At 44.8% G+C, this 20233-nt stretch overlaps 1 protein-coding gene across 9 annotated transcripts; it reads left to right on the top strand.

The window, feature by feature from the left end:
• The first annotated feature begins 702 nt into the window (after positions 1 to 702).
• Positions 703 to 20019, top strand: LOC110536013 (uncharacterized). Of its 9 annotated transcripts, XR_016484475.1 has the most exons (9): positions 830 to 1025; positions 2673 to 2712; positions 4774 to 4913; positions 5233 to 5358; positions 5561 to 5579; positions 6791 to 6944; positions 7496 to 7558; positions 17946 to 18024; positions 18172 to 20019. XR_016484475.1 is itself a non-coding variant. In XM_021621488.3 (8 exons), the coding sequence occupies exons 1-8, from the start codon at positions 969 to 971 to the stop codon at positions 18251 to 18253; spliced, it is 606 nt and encodes a 201-aa protein (XP_021477163.1). In that variant the 5' UTR covers positions 838 to 968; the 3' UTR covers positions 18254 to 20019. The 9 variants fall into 9 exon arrangements, 8 of the variants coding, with proteins under 8 accessions (XP_021477182.1, XP_021477172.1, XP_090046244.1 ...); XM_021621488.3 differs by lacking the exon at positions 6791 to 6944 and having other exon boundaries at positions 838 to 1025; XM_090190147.1 differs by lacking the exon at positions 6791 to 6944 and having other exon boundaries at positions 919 to 1057.
• The last annotated feature ends 214 nt before the right edge of the window (positions 20020 to 20233 follow it).

Genomic DNA, 20233 nt, shown 5'->3' with positions numbered 1-20233 from the left:
TGTTCTCACTGTAACAACACCAGTATATCATTTTCAGTGGAACATTTCACATAGGTCATCTCTTCTTTTCAACCCTCATTTCCCTCACGAAACGAAATAGACACGATGTACAAGCAAACCAATTATAAAACTGACTCAAATTCAAAGTAATATTTTAAACAAATCAATTCAGTGTGCCTCGGGTTATTGATGAAGAAACTGTTAATGAACCTCAGGTTGGACACAGGGCTGAAGTGGCACCACCTTTCATTTCAAAAAATAATTTATAAGTAGTCCAAGTCAAATGATGGACATATTACTGAACGGTGGCCCCATGTTCCAGAAGAATGTACCCATTGCCCTCTTCATTACAAATACTCTTACACACACAGACACACCCAGTTTATAGTAACAGCCTGTGTGTGAATGCGAAGGGAAATTCCATCTCAGAGCTGAGAGACCAGGTCCTCTGAGGTTGGTGGTCAAACCATCCCCCACTCCCAGTAGTAGAGTTTAGGGGAATGAATAGCTACACTGGAGTCACATACTGCGTGAAGAGGTATCAGGTGTGTAGGGATGCATGTAGGCACTGTAAAGTCGTCATCCTTCCTCTGCATATGGTGTCTAGTAGGCATGCTTGTAGGCGATGTGTCATGTGTGCATGCCAAAATTGTGCAATAGGGCTGGAGGAGATGATTGATTAGGGGAAGTGGAGAGGAGAGAGGGTAGAACTGCCGGTTTTAGTCACCCTGATTGAAGGTGACATAATATCGTATAGTTTCCGTCACCATAAAATAATCGAGACGTGGCCTGATAGCTACATCATTGGCTGAACGCGATAGAGGCTCGTGTACAGTAGTGTAGTTATTGGCTATCCGATTGGCCGGGGCGTGGTTAACGCAGCAGAAAGTCCTAAAAGCAGGGTTGACGTTTAAAAGCGGTTCATTCGCAGCGGAACGCAGAGAACAGTCTGTTTTACATCCATTTGAATGACTACACAACAAAGAGGAATTCTGGCGAAATGGTGTCAATCTTCGCTGTGCATGGTGAGGACTGGATACATTCCTCGCATTCATAGGTAGAGATATGTGACATGAGATTATATCATTTATCAGTTTTAATCATATTGTAATGAAACAGGCAGGAAGCATGTCTTGAACCCTCAATCTTCTAGCCCGAAGTACAGCGAGTTTATCGATTGTGCCCCAAAAGCACACTCAAGCGGCTGAGTCGATTTCCGCGCTTATAAACCCAGGGTCGTTACAATATGTTTAAGCTACATGCCGACATTGTTTATTTGCAAAGACATTGTTAATGAAGTAGCCTTAAAGTGACGCTCCAAAGGTTTTGTATAATTCCAGCCAGTAGTTTTGAAAGTTGTGCTCACGTCTGTAGAGGTCTTCTTGGGTCCCGAAAATGAGACCCGAACCGAATTGGACCAGCAAACTTTCCACTCGACCATAACAGGACCTGGTCATTTAAAAAATAAAATCAGTACCCTACCCGATTTGGATCTGATGTGGACCAGATCCGACCTGAAACAGGTCTGAGGTGAGAGAGGGTCAGGGCCAGGTAGGGTCGGGTCTGTAGGACCCAAATGGATCCAAAATATTAAATAGTAAGTTTTATTGCCGTGCAAGACAGCAACATTGTTTTGACTTGTCTGGTTGGGAAGTTTCACATGTGCATTTTCTGTTGTATCCTTCTACTGCTATGTTTGTTCAACAGAAATAAGGAAAACATTTCCTGAAATCACCTATAGTGATGGCATTATGAAAAATACTCCGCTGTAGACCACAAACATAACTCCTGATTAAATTGGGTAGCTGATATTCAGAGCTTAAATAGCCAAATGGATTAGTCACAGGAATCAGGATTTATACACCCAATGTAACTGTTTTACAAACACATGGACGGTCATTCATAACATTCCATTGCAGACTGCCACGGTAGGCCAAATTATCTAAAACTACATGTTATGGTGGAGGAATTAACATTAAATTCTATAGCAACAACTGTGTTAGAAATTCCTGTAGTCAGCATGCCAATTGCACGCTCCCTCAAATGTTGACATCTGTGGCATTGTGTGACAAAACAGCACGTTTTACAGGGGCCTTTTATTGTCCCCAGCACAAAGTGCACCTGTGTAATGGTCTATATGCCACACCTGTCAGGTGGATGGATTATCTTGGCAAAGGAGAAATGCTCACTTAAAGGGATGTAAACAAATTTGTGCACAACATTTTAGATAAATAAGCTTTTTGTGCATATGGGACATTTCTGGGATATTTTATTTCAGCCCATGAAACATGGGACCAACACTTTACATGTGTTAATATTTTTGTTCAGTATATATATATTAGAGGTCGACCGATTAATCGGAATGGCCGATTAATCAGGGCCGATTTCAAGTTTTCATAACAATCGGAAATCTGTATTTTTGGGCGACGATTTTGCCTATTTTTATATATTTTTTTATAATTATTTTTTTTATAATACCTTTATTTAACTAGGCAAGTCAGTTAAGAACACATTCTTATTTTCAATGACGGCCTAGGAACGGTGGGTTAACTGCCTTGTTCAGGGGCAGAACGACAGATTTTCACCTTGTCAGCTCAGGGGATCCAATCTTGTAACGTTACAGTTAACTTGTCCAACGCTATAACCACCTGCCTCTCGTTCCACTCCACAAGGAGACTGACTGCCTGTTACACGAATGCAGTAGAAGCCTAGGTAAGTTGCTAGCTAGCTAGCATTAAACTTATCTTATAAAAAAACTAGTTATAACTACACATGGTTGATGATATTACTAGTTTAATATAGCGTGTCCTACTTTGCATATAATTGATGCAACGCTTGGGGATGATTTAACAAAAGCGCATTTGCAGAAAAAGCACAATCGTTGGACGACTGTACCTAACCATAAACACCAATGCCTTTCTTAAAATCAATACACAGAAGTATATATTTTTAAACCTGCATATTTAGCTAAAATAAATCCAGGTTAGCAGGCAATATTAACCAGGTGAAATTGTGTCACTTCTCTTGCGTTCATTGCCCGCAGAGTCAGTGTATATGCAACAGTTTGGGCAGCCTGGCTCATTGCGAACTAATTTGCCAGAATTTTACGTAATTATGACAAGGTTGTGCAATGTAACAAGAATATTTAGACTGTTTCATTTATCACCCGTTAGATAAAATACCGAACGGTTCCTTATTTCACTGAAATAATAAACGTTGTTTGATAGTTTCTGGATTCGAACATATTAATGACCTAAGGCTCGTATTTCTGTTCGTATTTCTGTGTGTTATGGTATAATTAAGTCTATGATTTGATAGAGCAGTCTTTTTTTATTTTTTATTTTACCCCTTTTTCTCCCCAATTTCGTGGTATCCAATTGTTGTAGCTACTATCTTGTCTCATTGCTACAACTCCCGTACGGGCTCGGGAGAGACGAAGGCTGAATGTCATGCGTCCTCCGTACTGCTTCTTAACACAGCGCGCATCCAACCCGGAAGCCAGCCGCACCAATGTGTCAGAGGCTACACCGTGCACCTGGCAACCTTGGCTAGCGAGCACTGCGCCCGGCCCGCCACAGGAGTCGCTGGTGCACAATGAGACAAGGAGATCCCTACCGACCAATCCCTCCCTAACCCAGACGACGCTAGGCCAATTGTGCGTCGCCCCACGGACCTCCCGGTCGCGGCGGGTTACGACAGAGCCTGGGCGCAAACCCAGGGACTCTGATGGCGCTGCAGTACAGCGCCCTTAACCACTGCGCCACCCGGGAGGCTGATAGAGCAGTCTGACTGAGCGATGGTAGGCATCAGCAGGCTCATAAGCATTCATTCAAACAGCACTTTTGTGCGTTTTGCCAGCAGCTCTTCGTAAGCACAGCTCTGTTTATGACATCAAGGCTGTCAGCCTAATGGCTGGTGTAACCGATGTGAAATGGCTAGGTAGTTAGCGTGGTGTGCGCTAATAGCGTTTCAAACATCACTCGCTCTGAGACTTGGAGAAGTTATTCCCCTTGCTCTGGGCCGCGGCTTTTATGGAGCGATGGGTAACGCTGCTTCGTTGTGTTCCTGGTTCAAGCCCAGGTAGGGGTGAGGAGAGGGACGGAAGCTATACTGTTACACTGGCAATACCTGTGCCTAAAAGAACATCCACTAGTCAAAGGTATATGAAATACAAATGGTATAGAGAAATAGTCCTATAAATACTATATTAACTACAACATAAAACCTCTTACCATGGAATATTGAAGTCTCATGTTAAAAGGAACCACCAACTTTCATATGTTCTCATGTTCTGAGCAAGGAACTCAAACGTTAGCTTTTTTACATGGCACATATTGCACTTTTACTTCTCCAACACTTTGTTTTTGCATTATTTAAACCAAATTGAACATATTTCATTATTTATTTGAGGTATGGAATATTTTATTTGATATATTATATTAAGGTAAAATAAGTGTTCATTCAGTATTGTTGTAATTGTCATTATTACAAATAAATAAATACAAATTGTCAGATTAATCAGTATCGGCTTTTTTTGGTCCTCCAATAATCTGTATCGGCGTTGAAAAATCATGATCGGTCGACCTCTAATATATAACTTCTGATTTTTCAATGAGTGCTGCAGTACCCTTAGCACTGCTACTTTTCGTGGCTATGTACACAGTAGGAAAGCCCAGAAACGTGAAGGCCATGCTATTGCAAAATACTCTATAAACGGGATCATATAAACCATGCAACGTCCAGAGTTGTAGCTCATTTTCTTTTCTCTCACAGTGGTGTTTCTGCTGATTAGATGTGCCAACTTCCTGTCCATGCACTGTAACTGTTCTCAAGCTCCCAATGGTACAACAACCTATCACCTCTCAGAGCCCCCGCCTTCAATGAATTGTGAAACAGAGTGGGCATATCCAAATGTGAGTGACAGCAGAAATAACCCAATCATTCAAAAGCAGGGTTAGGGTCAATTTCAATTGAAGTCAGTCAAATGGTTTGAATTTTTTTCCAAAAATCGAAAAACTTTTGACATAACTTCTCCTTTTTTAACTTATTGAGAAGTCATTGAAAATAGATGCCCTTTTTAAATTATTGAATTGGAATTTCAGTTTACTTCCTGAATTGGCTGACTTCAATTTGATTTAAACCCCAACCCTGTTCAGAAGACTAGTGCATCTGTCATCATTAGGGAACAAGTTGTTACTGACCAGGAGAAACTCTGTCTGTGTTTTTGTTTAGGGATCCACGCTGACCTTCAAAGGTGAAACAAATGCAAATCAGGTTCTGGGTCTGACCAGACAGTCCATCACTACCACAGTCTGTCTGGGCAGCCTGAAGTATACGGTGGACTGCGTAAAGCCTCAGGTACTAATATTGCCTTTGAATTTGGTTGTCACCTCTTCTCCATGTAAGTGAGAAGTACGGTCAGACATTCAGAAAGATAGAGGGGAGCATATCACATAAAAGTGCTGGCAATGGATCAATGGATGGCTGGACTTGTAAAGGTCTAGAATCTAGACTACATCACTTCATGGTCTCTTATTGTCACCTCTCTGTTGTCTTTCAGGTGGTGAATAAAGTAGAATGTGAGTATAACCCCACCTCCAACTGAAAACAACTAGATTACACACACACATACACACCGACACACACACACACAGAGACACCGACACACACACACACACACAGAGACACCGACACACAGAGACACCGACACACTCCGAGACACACACATGCACACAAACACACTGTGGTTTCAATTCATCAGTGTACTAACTTCTTTGTACAGTAACTGAATAAAAATCACACAGGAACTGAATAGTCATACGGTGTTGGAGCATGTGAGGGTGGAGTATGAGTCCAAATCAAAGCATGTTAAATGAGCACGTAGGGCACTTCTCTAATGCATACTCCGTTCGAACATATTTAAAAGAAAGTATCCATTGAAATCAATGGCAGACATTATTTTTTTAACCTGGCAAGCCAGTTAAGAACACATTCTTATTTACAATGACCACCTACCGGGGAGCAGTGGGTTAACTGCCTTGTTCAGGGGAAGAATGACAGATTTTTACTTTGTCAGCTCAGGGATTCAATCCAGCAACCTTTCGGTAACTGGCCCAATGCTCTAACCACTAGGCTATCTGCCACCCCAGGTAGCCTTGTTATGTGAGCTGAAGCTATAGAAAATAAATTCAGACTAATTAAATGTTTCCCATTCACATGTCATATGTTGCCTGACTGCAATATATTGATACGTTACAGTGAACAGTGAACTCAAAGTATTGGGACAGTGACAATTTGTCTGCACTTTAACTGCATAGTCATTGTATCGTTTCAAATCCTAAGTGCTGGAGTACAGAGCCAAAACAACAAAACATGTCACTGGTCCAATGCGTTTAGAGCTCACTGTACATTCTGGGTTCATTTTGTCATGTTTACCTGCCTACAATGCCCACTGTAGTGTGTAGATCACAAGCCCATAATAAGTCAATAGGGCTAACTGGCTAGCTACTACTGTTACTGCTAACTAGCTAGCTACACACAATGAATTGACATCTACTTTGCATACATCTACTTTGCTAGCTACTACTGTTACTGCTAACTAGCTAGCTACACACGATGAATTGACATCTACTTTGCATACCATTGCTTTTAGGACATGTTTACCTGTTAAACTATCTGGTTAGATAGATTATTACAATTCACACATAGCTAGCTGAGAGTTATGAAGTAAAATGTTTGCTTTGTGTGTATCTTGTTTCGTCTCTATTGTTTCCATTGTCTTTGCTGGAAGATGGTTCATTGAATGGGGAGGTGCAGCCTGCGATAATACAGGGGGGAGTGCTGCTGAAATGTAATGTTTTATGCGTTCTCCACACTCGTCCTCACGAGACGTACTCAAGAGAACATCCTCGGAGAATGCACTTGAAGAATGAGTGTGGAGCACGGTAGTATGCATATTGATAAACACCCAGAGACTTAGCAGACAGACCCTGCAGCTGAGTTAACAGTTAATCAGTAAAGAAAGTGAATAGATAACCTTGTAGTTGTCACGCCTGCTCCCACTCTTCCCCCCCCCCCTGGCGCTCGAGGGCGCCAGGCTCTCCAGCACTACGCACGCCTGCCATCCCCGTCACGCGCATCAGCGATTATTGGACTCACCTGGACTCAATCACCTCTGTCATTACCTCCCCTATATCTGTCTGTTCCTCCGCTCTGTTCCCCGTCTGCTGCATTGATTGTCGTCTGTCTTTGTTACCCAGTTCTGACGCTGTTCCTGTCCTGTTGCCTGTCCGTTTCTAATTAAATGTTAACTCCCCATACCTGCTTCTCTTCTCCAGTGTTGTTCCTTACAGTAGTAGGCCTACTGTAGCTTAAGGATTTTTTTACCCTATAATTAATTATTTTTAAGTACCTGCATTGAGCCTGTTGTTTACTATATCATACCAAAGTTGCTGAACAAGTTACAAGTTACTGATCATCCCCTTGTGTTTCTTAGGTAACTGCACCATGGAACCTAGCAGCCCCTCTAATCCTGACCACATCAAGGATGTCAGACCAGGTGACAGTGTTAAGTCATAGTTGGAATCAGGATGTGTTTTAGGCACCCAGTCCTGAGAATCAATGTGTACAAAACATTAATGACACCTGCTCTTTCCATGACATGAACTGAAAGCTATGATCCCTTATTGATGCCACTTGTTAAATCCACTTCAATCAGAGTAGATTAAGGGTTTTCATGCTCAACAGTTTCCCATGTTTATCAAGAATGGTTCATCAACCAAAGGACATCCAGCCAACTTGACTCAACCATGGGAAGCATTGGATTCAACATGGGCATCCCTGTTGAACGCTTTCGCCCGTGCCCCGGAGAATTGATGCTGTTCTGAGAGCAATATTACTAATGTTTTGTACTCCATGTATATGTCTACCACCATGAGTCAAGACAGAAAGACAGAGACCTCTATATGACTTCTGAATTACTGCCATTTTGGATTTCAGTGTTTCTGCCAACTTACCCCTCCTACTATTTACCCTAGCTATGTCCCCATGTTCGTTCGCTCTCTCAATTCAATCTAATTTCAATTTAAGGGCTCTATTGGCATGGGAAACATATGTTTACATTGTCAAAGCAAGTGAAATAGATAATAAACAAAAGTGAAATTAACAATACAAAAATGAACAGTAAACATCACACACAAGTTCTAAAAGAATAACGACATTTCAAAGGTGTTGTAACGATGTGCAAATATCTCCCTCCCCCACCACGACTCTTCTCATCACTGTAAAACAATTGTCTTTAATGGCTTGTAGGTCTTCCTGTTATGGCTGGTTGATTCCTTTGGTAGTTCATCAGGTGTGTTTATCTACTCTAAAAGGATCATATCATATCCTCAGACTCAGCTAGGCTCCGAAGGAGTGTTTTTTTTTATTTATTTTTTTACCTTTATTTAACTAGGCAAGTCAGTTAAGAACAAATTCTTATTTACAATGACGGCCTAGGAACAGTGGGTTAACTGCCTGTTCAGGGGCAGAACGACAGATTTGTACCTTGTCAGCTCGGGGGTTTGAACTTGCAACAACGCTCTAACCACTAGGCTACCCTGCCGCCCCAAGTGTTCCCTAAGTGTTACAGTTACTGTAACGGCAGATTAAAAATCAAATCAAATATTTGTCACATGAGCCGAATACAACAGGTGGAATTATTACTTACAAGCCCTTAACCAACAATGCAGTTTTAACACTTATTTTACTTAAGTAAAAAATAATTCAGTTTAAAAAAAAACAACATTATAATTAAAGAGCAGCAGTAAAATAACAGTAGCGAGGCTATATACAGGTTGTTACGATAATAATCAATGTGGAGGCTATATACAGGGTGTTACGGTACAGAGTCAATGTGGAGGCTATGTACAGAGTCAATGTGGAGGCTATGTACAGGGGGTATCAGTACAGAGTCAATGTGCGGGGGCACCAGTTAGTCGAGGTAATTGAAGTAATATGTACATGTAGTTAGAGTTAAAAGTGACTATGCATAGATAATAAGAGTAGGGGGGTTAACAGCGGTGTCCTGGCTAAATTCCCAATCCGGCTCTCAAACCATCACGGTCACCTAATAATCCCCAGTTTACAATTGGCTCATTCATCCCCCTCCTCTCCCCTGTAACTATTCCCCAGGTCGTTGCTGTAAATGAGAACGTGTTTTCAGTCAATTTACCTGGTATAATAACAGATAAATTAAATAATAATAATAATAATAATAAACCGAGAGTAGCAGCAGTGTAAAAGAAGAGGGGGAGGGGGGGGGGGGCACGCAAATAGTCTGGGTAGCCATTTGATTAGCTGTTCAGGAGTCTTGTGGCTTGGGGGTAGAAGCTGTTAAGAAGCTTTTTGAACTTGGCTCACCGGTACCGCTTGCTGTGCGACAATCTGTCAAAGTGGTTTAGTGAAATAGTACAATGAAGATGAATTGTATAAACTTGACTTGAATGGACTGACATGCTCCACTGCTGCCCTGCCCAACAGTCCTGTGGAGTAGCTGAAAGTGGAGAGGCACTCAGGCTAAATCAACTCAGATCGTACAGTGCATTCGGAACATATTCCAACCCCTCCACATTTTGTTACGTTACAGCCTTATTCTAAAATGGATTAAATCATTTTTTCTCCTCATCAATCTACACTCAATAGCCCATAATGACAAAGCAAAAACAGGTTTGTAGATTTCTTAGCAAATTTCTCACAAAAATATTCAGACCATTTACTCAGAACTTTTTTGTCAGTCTTCTTTGGTATGACACTACAAGCTTGGCACACCTTTGAGGAGTTTCTCCCATTCTTCTCTGCTGATACTCTCAAGCTCTGTCAGATTGGACGGGGAGTGTCACTGAACAGCTATTTTTGGGTCTCTCCAGAGATGTTGGGCCACTCAAGGACATTCAGAGACTTGTCCCGAAGCCATTCCTGCGTTGTCTTGGCTGTGAGCTTTGGGTCTTTGTCTTGTTAGAAGGTGAACCTTCACCCCAGTCTGAGGTCCTGAGCGCTATGGAGCAGGTTTTCATCAAGGATCTCTCTGTACTTGCTCCTTTCATCCTTCCCTCGATCCTGACTAGTCTCCCAGTCCCTGCCACTGAAAAACATCCCCACCGCATGATGCTGCCACCACCATGCTTCACCGTAGGGATGGTGCCAGGTTTCCTCCAGATGTGACACTTGGCATTCAGGCCAAAGAGTTCAATCTTGGTTTCATCAGACCAGAGAATCTTGTTTCTCATGGTCTGAGAGTCATTTAGGCATTTTGGCAAACTCCAAGCGGGCTGTCATGTGCCTTTTACTGAGGAGTGGCTTCCGTCTGGCCACTCTACCAAAAAGGTCTGATTAGAATAGTGCTGCAGCGATGGTTGTCCTTCTGGAAGGTATTCCCATCTCCATAGAGGAACTCTGGAGCTCTGTCAGAGTGACCTTCGGGTTCTTGGTCACCTCCCTGACCAAAACCTTCTCCCCTGATTGCTCAGTTTGGCCGGGCAGCCAGCTCTAGGAAGAGTCTTGGGGGTTCCAAACGTCTTCCATTTAAGAATGATGGAGGCCACTGTGTTCTTGGGGGACCTTCAATGCTGCAAATCATGTCCAATTAATTGAATTTACCACAGGTGGACTCCAATCAAGTTGTAGAAACATCTCAAGGATGGTCAATGGAAACAGAGCACCTGAGTTCATAGCAAAGGGTCAGAATACTTGTGTAAATATTTACGTTTTTTATTTTTAATAAATTAGCTAAAATGTTTTAATAAAACAGTTTTCGCTTTGTCATTTTGGGGTATTGTGTGTAGGATGATGAGGAAAGCATCAATTGTCAGGGCTCCGAGTGGCGCAGCAGTCTATAAGGCACTGCATCTTAGTGCTAGAGCTGTCACTACAGACCCCGAATCGATTCCAGGCTATATCACCAACGGCCGCTATTGGGAGTCCCATAGGGCGGCGCACAACTGGCCCAGCGCCGTCCAGGGTAGGCTTGCCTAGTTAAAAAATATATATACAGTGGGGCAAAAAAGTATTTAGTCAGCCACCAATTGTGCAAGTTCTCCCACTTAAAAAGATGAGAGAGGCCTGTATTTTTCATCATAGGTACACTTCAACTATGACAGACAAAATGAGGGGAAAAAAATCCAGAAAATCACATTTGTAGGATTTTTAATGAATTTATTTGCAAATTATGGTGGAAAATAAGTATTTGGTCAATAACATAAGTTTATCTCAATACTTTGTTATATACCCTTTGTTGGCAATGACAGAGGTCAAATGTTTTCTGTAAGTCTTCACAAGGTTTTCACACACTGTTGCTGTTACGGTGCGTGAATGAGGACCCAAAAGCGAATTAACGTAAACAGAGCTTCTTTAATGACAAAACATAGGTAGGCTCAGATGGACCGGCAGATTCCGACAGGACAGGACAAGGTTGCAGCAAACATGACGATAGTCTGGTTCAGGCATGAATAACACAAACAAGAATCCGACAAAGACAGGAGCAAAAACAGAGAGAGATATAGAGGACTAATCAGAGGGAAAAAGGGAACAGGTGGGAAAAGGGGTGACGAGGTAGTTAGGAGGAGACAAGGAACAGCTGGGGGAAAGAGGGGGAGAAAAGGTAACCTAATAACGACCAGCAGAGGGAGACAGGGTGAAGGGAAAGGACAGAAACAAGACACAACATGACAATACATGACAGTACCCCCCCACTCACCGAGCGCCTCCTGGCGCACTCGAGGAGGAAACCTGGCGGCAACGGAGGAAATCCTTGATCAGCGCACGGTCCAGCACGTCCCGAGAGGGAACCCAACTCCTCTCCTCAGGGCCGTACCCCTCCCAATCTACTAGGTACTGATGACCACGGCCCCGAGGACGCATGTCCAAAATCCTACGGACCCTGTAGATGGGTGCGCCCTCGACAAGGATGGGGGGGGGGGGAGGAAGACGAGCGGGGGCGCGAAGAACGGGCTTGATACAGGAGACATGGAAGACCGGGTGGACGCGACGAAGATATCGCGGAAGAAGAAGTCGAACTGCGACAGGATTAATGATCTGAGAAATACGGAACGGACCAATGAACCGCGGGGTCAACTTGCGAGAAGCGGTCTTAAGGGGAAGGTTCTGAGTGGAGAGCCAAACTCTCTGACCGCGACAATATCTAGGACTCTTAGTTCTACGCTTATTAGCAGCTCTCACAGTCTGCGCCCTATAACGGCAAAGTGCAGACCTGACCCTCTTCCAGGTGCGCTCGCAACGTTGGACAAAAGCCTGAGCGGAGGGGACGCTGGACTCGGCGAACTGAGATGAGAACAGCGGAGGCTTGTACCCGAGGCTACTCTGAAAAGGAGATAGCCCGGTCGCAGACGAAGGAAGCGAGTTGTGGGCGTATTCTGCCCAGGGGAGCTGTTCTGACCAAGACGCAGGGTTGCGAAAAGAAAGACTGCGTAAGATGCGACCAATAGTCTGATTGGCCCGTTCTGCTTGACCGTTAGACTGGGGGTGAAAGCCGGAAGAGAGACTGACGGAAGCCCCAATCAAACGGCAAAACTCCCTCCAAAATTGAGACGTGAATTGCGGACCTCTGTCCGAAACGACGTCTGACGGAAGGCCATGAATTCTGAAAACATTCTCGATGATGATTTGTGCCGTCTCTTTAGCAGAAGGAAGCTTAGCAAGGGGAATAAAATGAGCCGCCTTAGAGAACCTGTCGACAACCGTAAGAATAACAGTCTTCCCCGCTGACGAAGGCAGTCCGGTGACAAAATCTAAGGCGATGTGAGACCACGGTCGAGAGGGAATGGGAAGCGGCCTGAGACGGCCGGCAGGAGGGGAGTTACCGGACTTAGTCTGCGCGCAGACCGAACAAGCAGCCACGAAGCGACGCGTGTCATGCTCCCGGGTGGGCCACCAAAAACGCTGGCGAATGGAAGCAAGCGTACCCCGAACGCCAGGGTGGCCGGCTAACTTGGCAGAGTGAGCCCACTGAAGAACGGCCAGACGAGTAGGAACGGGAACGAAAAGAAGGTTCCTAGGACAAGCGCGCGGCGACGGAGTTTGAGTGAGTGCTTGCTTTACCTGCCTCTCAATTCCCCAGACAGTCAACCCGACAACACGCCCCTCAGGGAGAATCCCCTCGGGGTCAGTGGAGGCTACTGAAGAACTGAAGAGACGAGATAAAGCATCAGGCTTGGTGTTCTTAGAGCCCGGACGATAAGAAATCACGAACTCGAAACGAGCGAAAAACAGCGCCCAGCGCGCCTGACGCGCATTAAGTCGTTTGGCAGAAAGGATGTACTCAAGGTTCCTATGGTCAGTCCAAACGACAAAAGGAACGGTCGCCCCCTCCAACCACTGTCGCCATTCGCCTAGGGCTAAGCGGATGGCGAGCAGTTCGCGGTTTCCCACATCATAGTTACGTTCCGACGGCGACAGGCGATGAGAAAAATACGCGCAAGGGTGGACCTTGTCGTCAGAGAGGGAGCGCTGAGAAAGAATGGCTCCCACGCCCACCTCTGACGCGTCAACCTCGACAACGAACTGTCTAGTGACGTCAGGTGTAACAAGGATAGGTGCGGATGTAAAACGATTCTTGAGGAGATCAAAAGCTCCCTGGGCGGAAACGGACCACTTAAAGCACGTCTTGACAGAAGTAAGGGCTGTGAGAGGAGCTGCCACCTGACCGAAATTACGGATGAAACGACGATAGAAGTTCGCGAAGCCGAGAAAGCGCTGCAGCTCGACGCGTGACTTAGGGACGGGCCAATCAATGACAGCTTGGACCTTAGCGGGATCCATCTTAATGCCTTCAGCGGAAATAACAGAACCGAGAAAAGTGACGGAGGAGGCATGAAAAGAGCACTTCTCAGCCTTCACAAAAAGACAATTCTCTAAAAGGCGCTGGAGGACACGTCGAACGTGCTGAACATGAATCTGGAGTGACGGTGAAAAAATCAGGATATCGTCAAGGTAAACGAAAACAAAGATGTTCAGCATGTCTCTCAGGACATCATTGACTAATGCCTGAAAGACAGCTGGAGCGTTAGCGAGGCCGAAAGGAAGAACCCGGTATTCAAAGTGCCCTAACGGAGTGTTAAACGCCGTCTTCCACTCGTCCCCCTCCCTGATGCGCACGAGATGGTAAGCGTTACGAAGGTCCAACTTAGTGAAAAACCTGGCTCCCTGCAGGATCTCGAAGGCTGAAGACATAAGAGGAAGCGGATAACGATTCTTCACTGTTATGTCATTCAGCCCTCGATAATCTATGCAGGGGCGCAGGGACCCGTCCTTCTTCTTAACAAAAAAAAACCCCGCTCCGGCGGGAGAGGAGGAGGGGACTATGGTACCGGCGGCAAGAGCTACAGACAAATAATCTTCGAGAGCCTTACGTTCGGGAGCCGACAGAGAGTATAGTCTACCCCGGGGGGGAGTGGTTCCCGGAAGGAGATCAATACTACAATCATACGACCGGTGTGGAGGAAGAGAGGTGGCCCTGGACCGACTGAACACCGTGCGCAGATCGTGATATTCCTCCGGCACCCCTGTCAAATCACCAGGCTCCTCCTGTGAAGAAGAGACAGAGGAAACAGGAGGGATAGCAGACATTAAACATTTCACATGACAAGAGACGTTCCAGGAGAGGATAGAATTACTAGACCAATTAATGGAAGGATTATGACAAACTAGCCAGGGATGGCCCAAAACAACAGGTGTAAAAGGTGAACGAAAAATTAAAAAAGAAATGGTTTCGCTATGATTACCAGAAACAGTGAGGGTTAAAGGTAGCGTCTCACGCTGAATCCTGGGGAGAGGACTACCATCCAGGGCGAACAAGGCCGTGGACTCCCTTAACTGTCTGAGAGGAATGTCATGTTCCCGAGCCCAGGTCTCGTCCATAAAACAGCCCTCCGCCCCAGAGTCTATTAAGGCACTGCAGGAAGCTGACGAACCGGTCCAGCGTAGATGGACCGACAAGGTAGTGCAGGATCTTGAAGGAGAGACAGGAGTAGTAGCGCTCACCAGTAGCCCTCCGCTTACTGATGAGCTCTGGCTTTTACTGGACATGAAGTGGCAAAATGACCAGCGGAACCGCAATAGAGACAGAGGCGGTTGGTGATTCTCCGTTCCCTCTCTTTAGTCGAGATGCGGATACCTCCCAGCTGCATAGGCTCAGCACCCGAGCCGGCAGAGGAAGATGGTAGTGATGCGGAGAGGGGGGCAACGGAGAACGCGAGCTCCTTTCCACGAGCTCGGTGACGAAGATCAACCCGTCGCTCAATGCGAATAGCGAGTTCAATCAAGGAATCCACGCTGGAAGGAACCTCCCGGGAGAGAATCTCATCCTTTACCTCTGCGCGGAGACCCTCCAGAAAACGAGCGAGCAAAGCCGGCTCGTTCCAGCCACTGGAGGCAGCAAGAGTGCGAAACTCAATAGAGTAGTCTGTTATGGATCGATTACCTTGACATAGGGAAGACAGGACCCTGGAAGCCTCCTCCCCAAAAACAGATCGATCAAAAACCCGTATCATCTCCTCCTTAAAGTCCTGATACTGGTTAGTACACTCAGCCCTTGCCTCCCAGATTGCCGTGCCCCACTCACGAGCCCGTCCAGTAAGGAGAGATATGACGTAGGCGATACGAGCAGTGCTCCTGGAGTAAGTGTTGGGCTGGAGAGAAAACACAATATCACACTGGGTGAGGAACGAGCGGCATTCAGTGGGCTCCCCAGAGTAACACGGCGGGTTATTGATTCTGGGCTCCGGAGATTCGAAAGCCCTGGAAGTGGCCGGTGGATCGAGGCGGAGATGGTGAACCTGTTCTGTGAGGTTGGAGACTTGGGTGGCCAGGATCTCAACGGCATGTCGAGCAGCAGACAATTCCTGCTCGTGTCTGCCTAGCATCGCTCCCTGGATCTCGACGGCTGAGTGGAGAGGATCCGAAGTCGCTGGGTCCATTCTTGGTCGGATTCTTCTGTTACGGTGCGTGAATGAGGACCCAAAAGCGAATTAACGTAAACAGAGCTTCTTTAATGACAAAACATAGGTAGGCTCAGATGGACCGGCAGATTCCGACAGGACAGGACAAGGTTGCAGCAAACATGACGATAGTCTGGTTCAGGCATGAATAACACAAACAAGAATCCGACAAAGACAGGAGCAAAAACAGAGAGAGATATAGAGGACTAATCAGAGGGAAAAAGGGAACAGGTGGGAAAAGGGGTGACGAGGTAGTTAGGAGGAGACAAGGAACAGCTGGGGGAAAGAGGGGGAGAAAAGGTAACCTAATAACGACCAGCAGAGGGAGACAGGGTGAAGGGAAAGGACAGAAACAAGACACAACATGACAATACATGACAGTTGCTGGTATTTTGTCCCATTCCTCCATGCAGATCTCCTCTAGAGCAGTGATGTTTTGGGGCTGTTGCTGCGCAACACGGACTTTCAACTCCCTCCAAAGATTTTCTATGTGGTTGAGATCTGGAGACTGGCTAGGCCACTCCAGGACCTTGAAATGCTTCTTACGAAGCCACTCCTTGCCTGGGCGGTGTGTTTGGGATCATTGTCATGCTGAAAGACCCAGCCACGTCTCATCTTCAATGCCCTTGCTGATGGAAGGAGGTTTTCACTCAAAATCTCACGATACATGGCCCCATTCATTATTTCCTTTACACGGATCAGACGTCCTGGTCCCTTTGCAGAAAAACAGCCCCAAAGCATGATGTTTCCACCCCCATGCTTCACAGTAGGTATGGTGTTCTTTGGATGCAACTCAGCATTCTTTGTCCTCCAAACACGACGAGTTGAGTTTTTACCAAAAAGTTCTATTTTGGTTTCATCTGACCATATGACATTCTCCCAATCTTCTTCTGGATCATCCAAATGCTCTCTAGCAAACTTCAGACGGGCCTGGACATGTACTGGCTTAAGCAGGGGGACACGTCTGGCACTGCGGGATTTGAGTCCCTGGCGGCGTAGTGTGTTACTGATGGTAGGCTTTGTTACTTTGGTCTCAGCTCTCTGCAGGTCATTCACTACGTCCTGCCGTGTGGTTCTGGGATTTTTGCTCACCGTTCTTGTGATCATTTTGACCCCACGGGGTGAAATCTTGCGTGGAGCCCCAGATCGAGGGAGGTTATCAGTGGTCTTGTATGTCTTCCATTTCCTAATAATTGCTCCCACAGTTGATTTCTTCAAACCAAGCTTACCCATTGCAGATTCAGTCTTCCCAGCCTGGTGCAGGTCTACAATTTTGTTTCTGGTGTCCTTTGACAGCTCTTTGGTCTTGGCCATAGTGGAGTTTGGAGTGTGACTGTTTGAGGTTGTGGACAGGTGTCTTTTATACTGTTCAAACAGGTGCCATTAATACAGGTAACGAGTGGAGGACAGATGAGCCTCTTAAAGAAGAAGTTAGGTCTGTGAGAGACAGAAATCTTGCTTGTTTGTATGTGACCAAATACCTATTTTCCACCATAATTTGCAAATCAATTAATTAAAAATCCTGCAATGTGATTTTTCTGGATTTTTTTTCCCTCATTTTGTCTTTCATAGTTGAAGTGTACCTATGATGAAAATTAAAGGCCTCTCGCATCTTTTTAAGTGGGAGAACTTGCACAATTGGTGGCTGACTAAATACTTTTTTGCCCCACTGTATATATTTTTTTTAATCATCCATTTTAGAATAAGGCTGTAACGTAACAATGTGGAAAAAGGGAAGGGGTCTCAATACTTTCCGAATGCACTTTATATCAACACTGATAGTCAAATCTCTCGTTCTGAAATGGATTTGGGTTTTATCTGAATGCTCATGTTGAAGACTGGGTTTGTAACAGGGTCATCTGTGAGTGTTAGTCTACTGTTGTTAGTCTACTGATCTAAAGCATATCATTAGCTTCTTCCATTACACTGAGCCACTCTCTCTTTCCCACATAGATGAAAGGTCCCACACACTGGCCTGGATTCCTGTGGGATGTTTTGCTGTAGTCATCATACTGTTATTTGCTGGAGAGAGGTGTGTATGGGGGTGGGGGGGGGGGGGGGTCCAAAGTTTTTTTTAGTTTAGTCAAGGTTACTGAGACATTGTAGGTCACTGAATGTATATAAATGATTATTTTGTGAATTTATACGTATTGCTAAAGACATCTGTTTGGTATTTCAGTTACAGATGTGTTGACAGGAGCAGGAATAGGACCCAACGAACCTCAGTTAATGTGGACAACGCAGAAGAAACCAAAGTGTGAATGTGTGTACGTGGGTCTGGGGGTATGTTTTGTGCCCGTGTGTGTGTTTTGTGGTGCGTGGGTGGGAGCGCGCGGGTGTGTGTGTGTGTGTGTGTGTGTTGTGCCCGTGTGTGTTTTGTGGTGCGTGGGTGGGTGGGTGCACGCGGGGGTGTGTGTGTGTTGTGCCCGTGTGTGTGTTTTGTGGTGCGTGGGTGGGTGGGTGCACGCGGGGGTGTGAGTGTGTTGTGTGTGTTTTGTGGTGCGTGGGTGGGTGCACGCGGGGGTGTGAGTGTATTGTGTGTGTTTTGTGGTGCGTGGGTGGGTGCACGCGGGGGTGTGTGTGTGTGTGTGTGTGTGTGTGTGTGTGTGTGTGTGTTTTGCCCGTGTGTGTGTTGTGGTGCGTGGGTGGGTGCACGCGGGGGTGTGAGTGTGGTTGTTCTTAGTGTTTTTAGCTGCCCAACTGTTTTTAAAAGTGTATTTTAATTTTTAAAGCATTGTAATGGGCAAGTGGCTTGAGCTTGTCTTGTATTACATTCTGAGACAGTTTTAGTGCAGCAGTGGATCTCTTGCTGTGGAAGCTAGATTCCCATAGCTGCACTTTTAGTCTATGATAAGTGACTAGGCATATTAACACACATACATACAAATGTACAGTATACAAACTCATATTACTATGTTGGGGGGAAATTACTCATCTGTGGTCTGTTGAGTAATAGTGTGACCTGGTAGTGGAGACAGTGTGATACTATTTGTGTTTCTAGTTATTGTAAAGATGGGTGAAAGATTTCTGTATCAGACAGCACACGAACATGACATTCCTTTTCCCCTCTCTTTCACTAGTTCCTAACAGTTCATACCAGTTCACTTCCTGTCGTATGCCGCAACAGATTTAGTTCCTCTCCCTCCCCCCCAGCTATACCAGGGAAGTCCCTGTGTGATTTATGAATGACTTAGAATTGGAGTTCCAGGCTTGATATTGAAGCAGAGAGGATATGACATCAGTTCCCAGCCACACCTACTCACACCACTCTGCCTAGACATTGTCTGTTAAACAAGTATTATTATAATACATCATTATATATCTAGTAATATAACCATAATATACATTTTGTACATAGTAGAACATGAAATATGATTACGATATGTATTACCGTTTTCCAGTCAGTCACTGAGGAAGTGACTCGTGGATCCAATGTCATGCTTTTAATAGATTAAATTGGCCCATAGACACGGATTTAAAGTTTCCCCCTAATGAAGTAGTGTTCGGGAAGCTGATCCTAGATCTGTGCCTATGGGCTCGTCTGACCCAGATTTTAGTGTTGTCTTTAGGTCAGCTAATGCTTATAGTGAGTGATGTAGGACTGGCATCTTTCCACATCTTATATTGGTTTATATTCTATGTGAGCGCAAATCAAATAGCCAGATTCCAAACTGCTACCTTGCTGCTATCCTTAGGATCTTGTTGACTTCCCTTTGTGGATCTGAAAGGACAACTTCAAGTGGAAGGTTAAGGGTGTGTTAGACCTACAGGAGAAGTTCAAGTGGGGCTAGAGAATCATAACTGCTGTTTTAGAAGTACTGACAGGATATATAACACATTATTAGGCTTCTAATAATTTTTTAAAGAAAATTACTTATTTTTGTTAAATTTCATAATGAATGATACTGACTGTATTTGTTAATGTGATTTTTATTTTTTATTGAATCATTACTCATGTGTTTAACACTCATTTATGTTTGCTTTGCTAACCTGCTCAACAACTTGTATTAAAACATCCTGCTATTCATCTTGATGTGTCTTGTTGGTTTAATCTGTTTTTCCTTGATTGATTGAATTCATTTGTGACAGTACTGTACTCCACTCAGACTGTTTAGATATAATTTAAGAGCCATTATTTAAATGTATCCCCTGGTGTAGTAACTTGGTTTATGTGTATTATCTGACCCCTGTATCTACTGGCTTACTGCCAAAGCTGGGTGTAAGACAAAGATAGAGATGTA

This window comes from Oncorhynchus mykiss, chromosome 2 (assembly GCF_057628025.1).
Source record: "Oncorhynchus mykiss isolate SJ-2025 chromosome 2, ASM5762802v1, whole genome shotgun sequence".
Lineage (NCBI taxonomy): Eukaryota > Metazoa > Chordata > Actinopteri > Salmoniformes > Salmonidae > Oncorhynchus > Oncorhynchus mykiss.
This window is presented reverse-complemented; position numbering and strand designations above follow the sequence as displayed.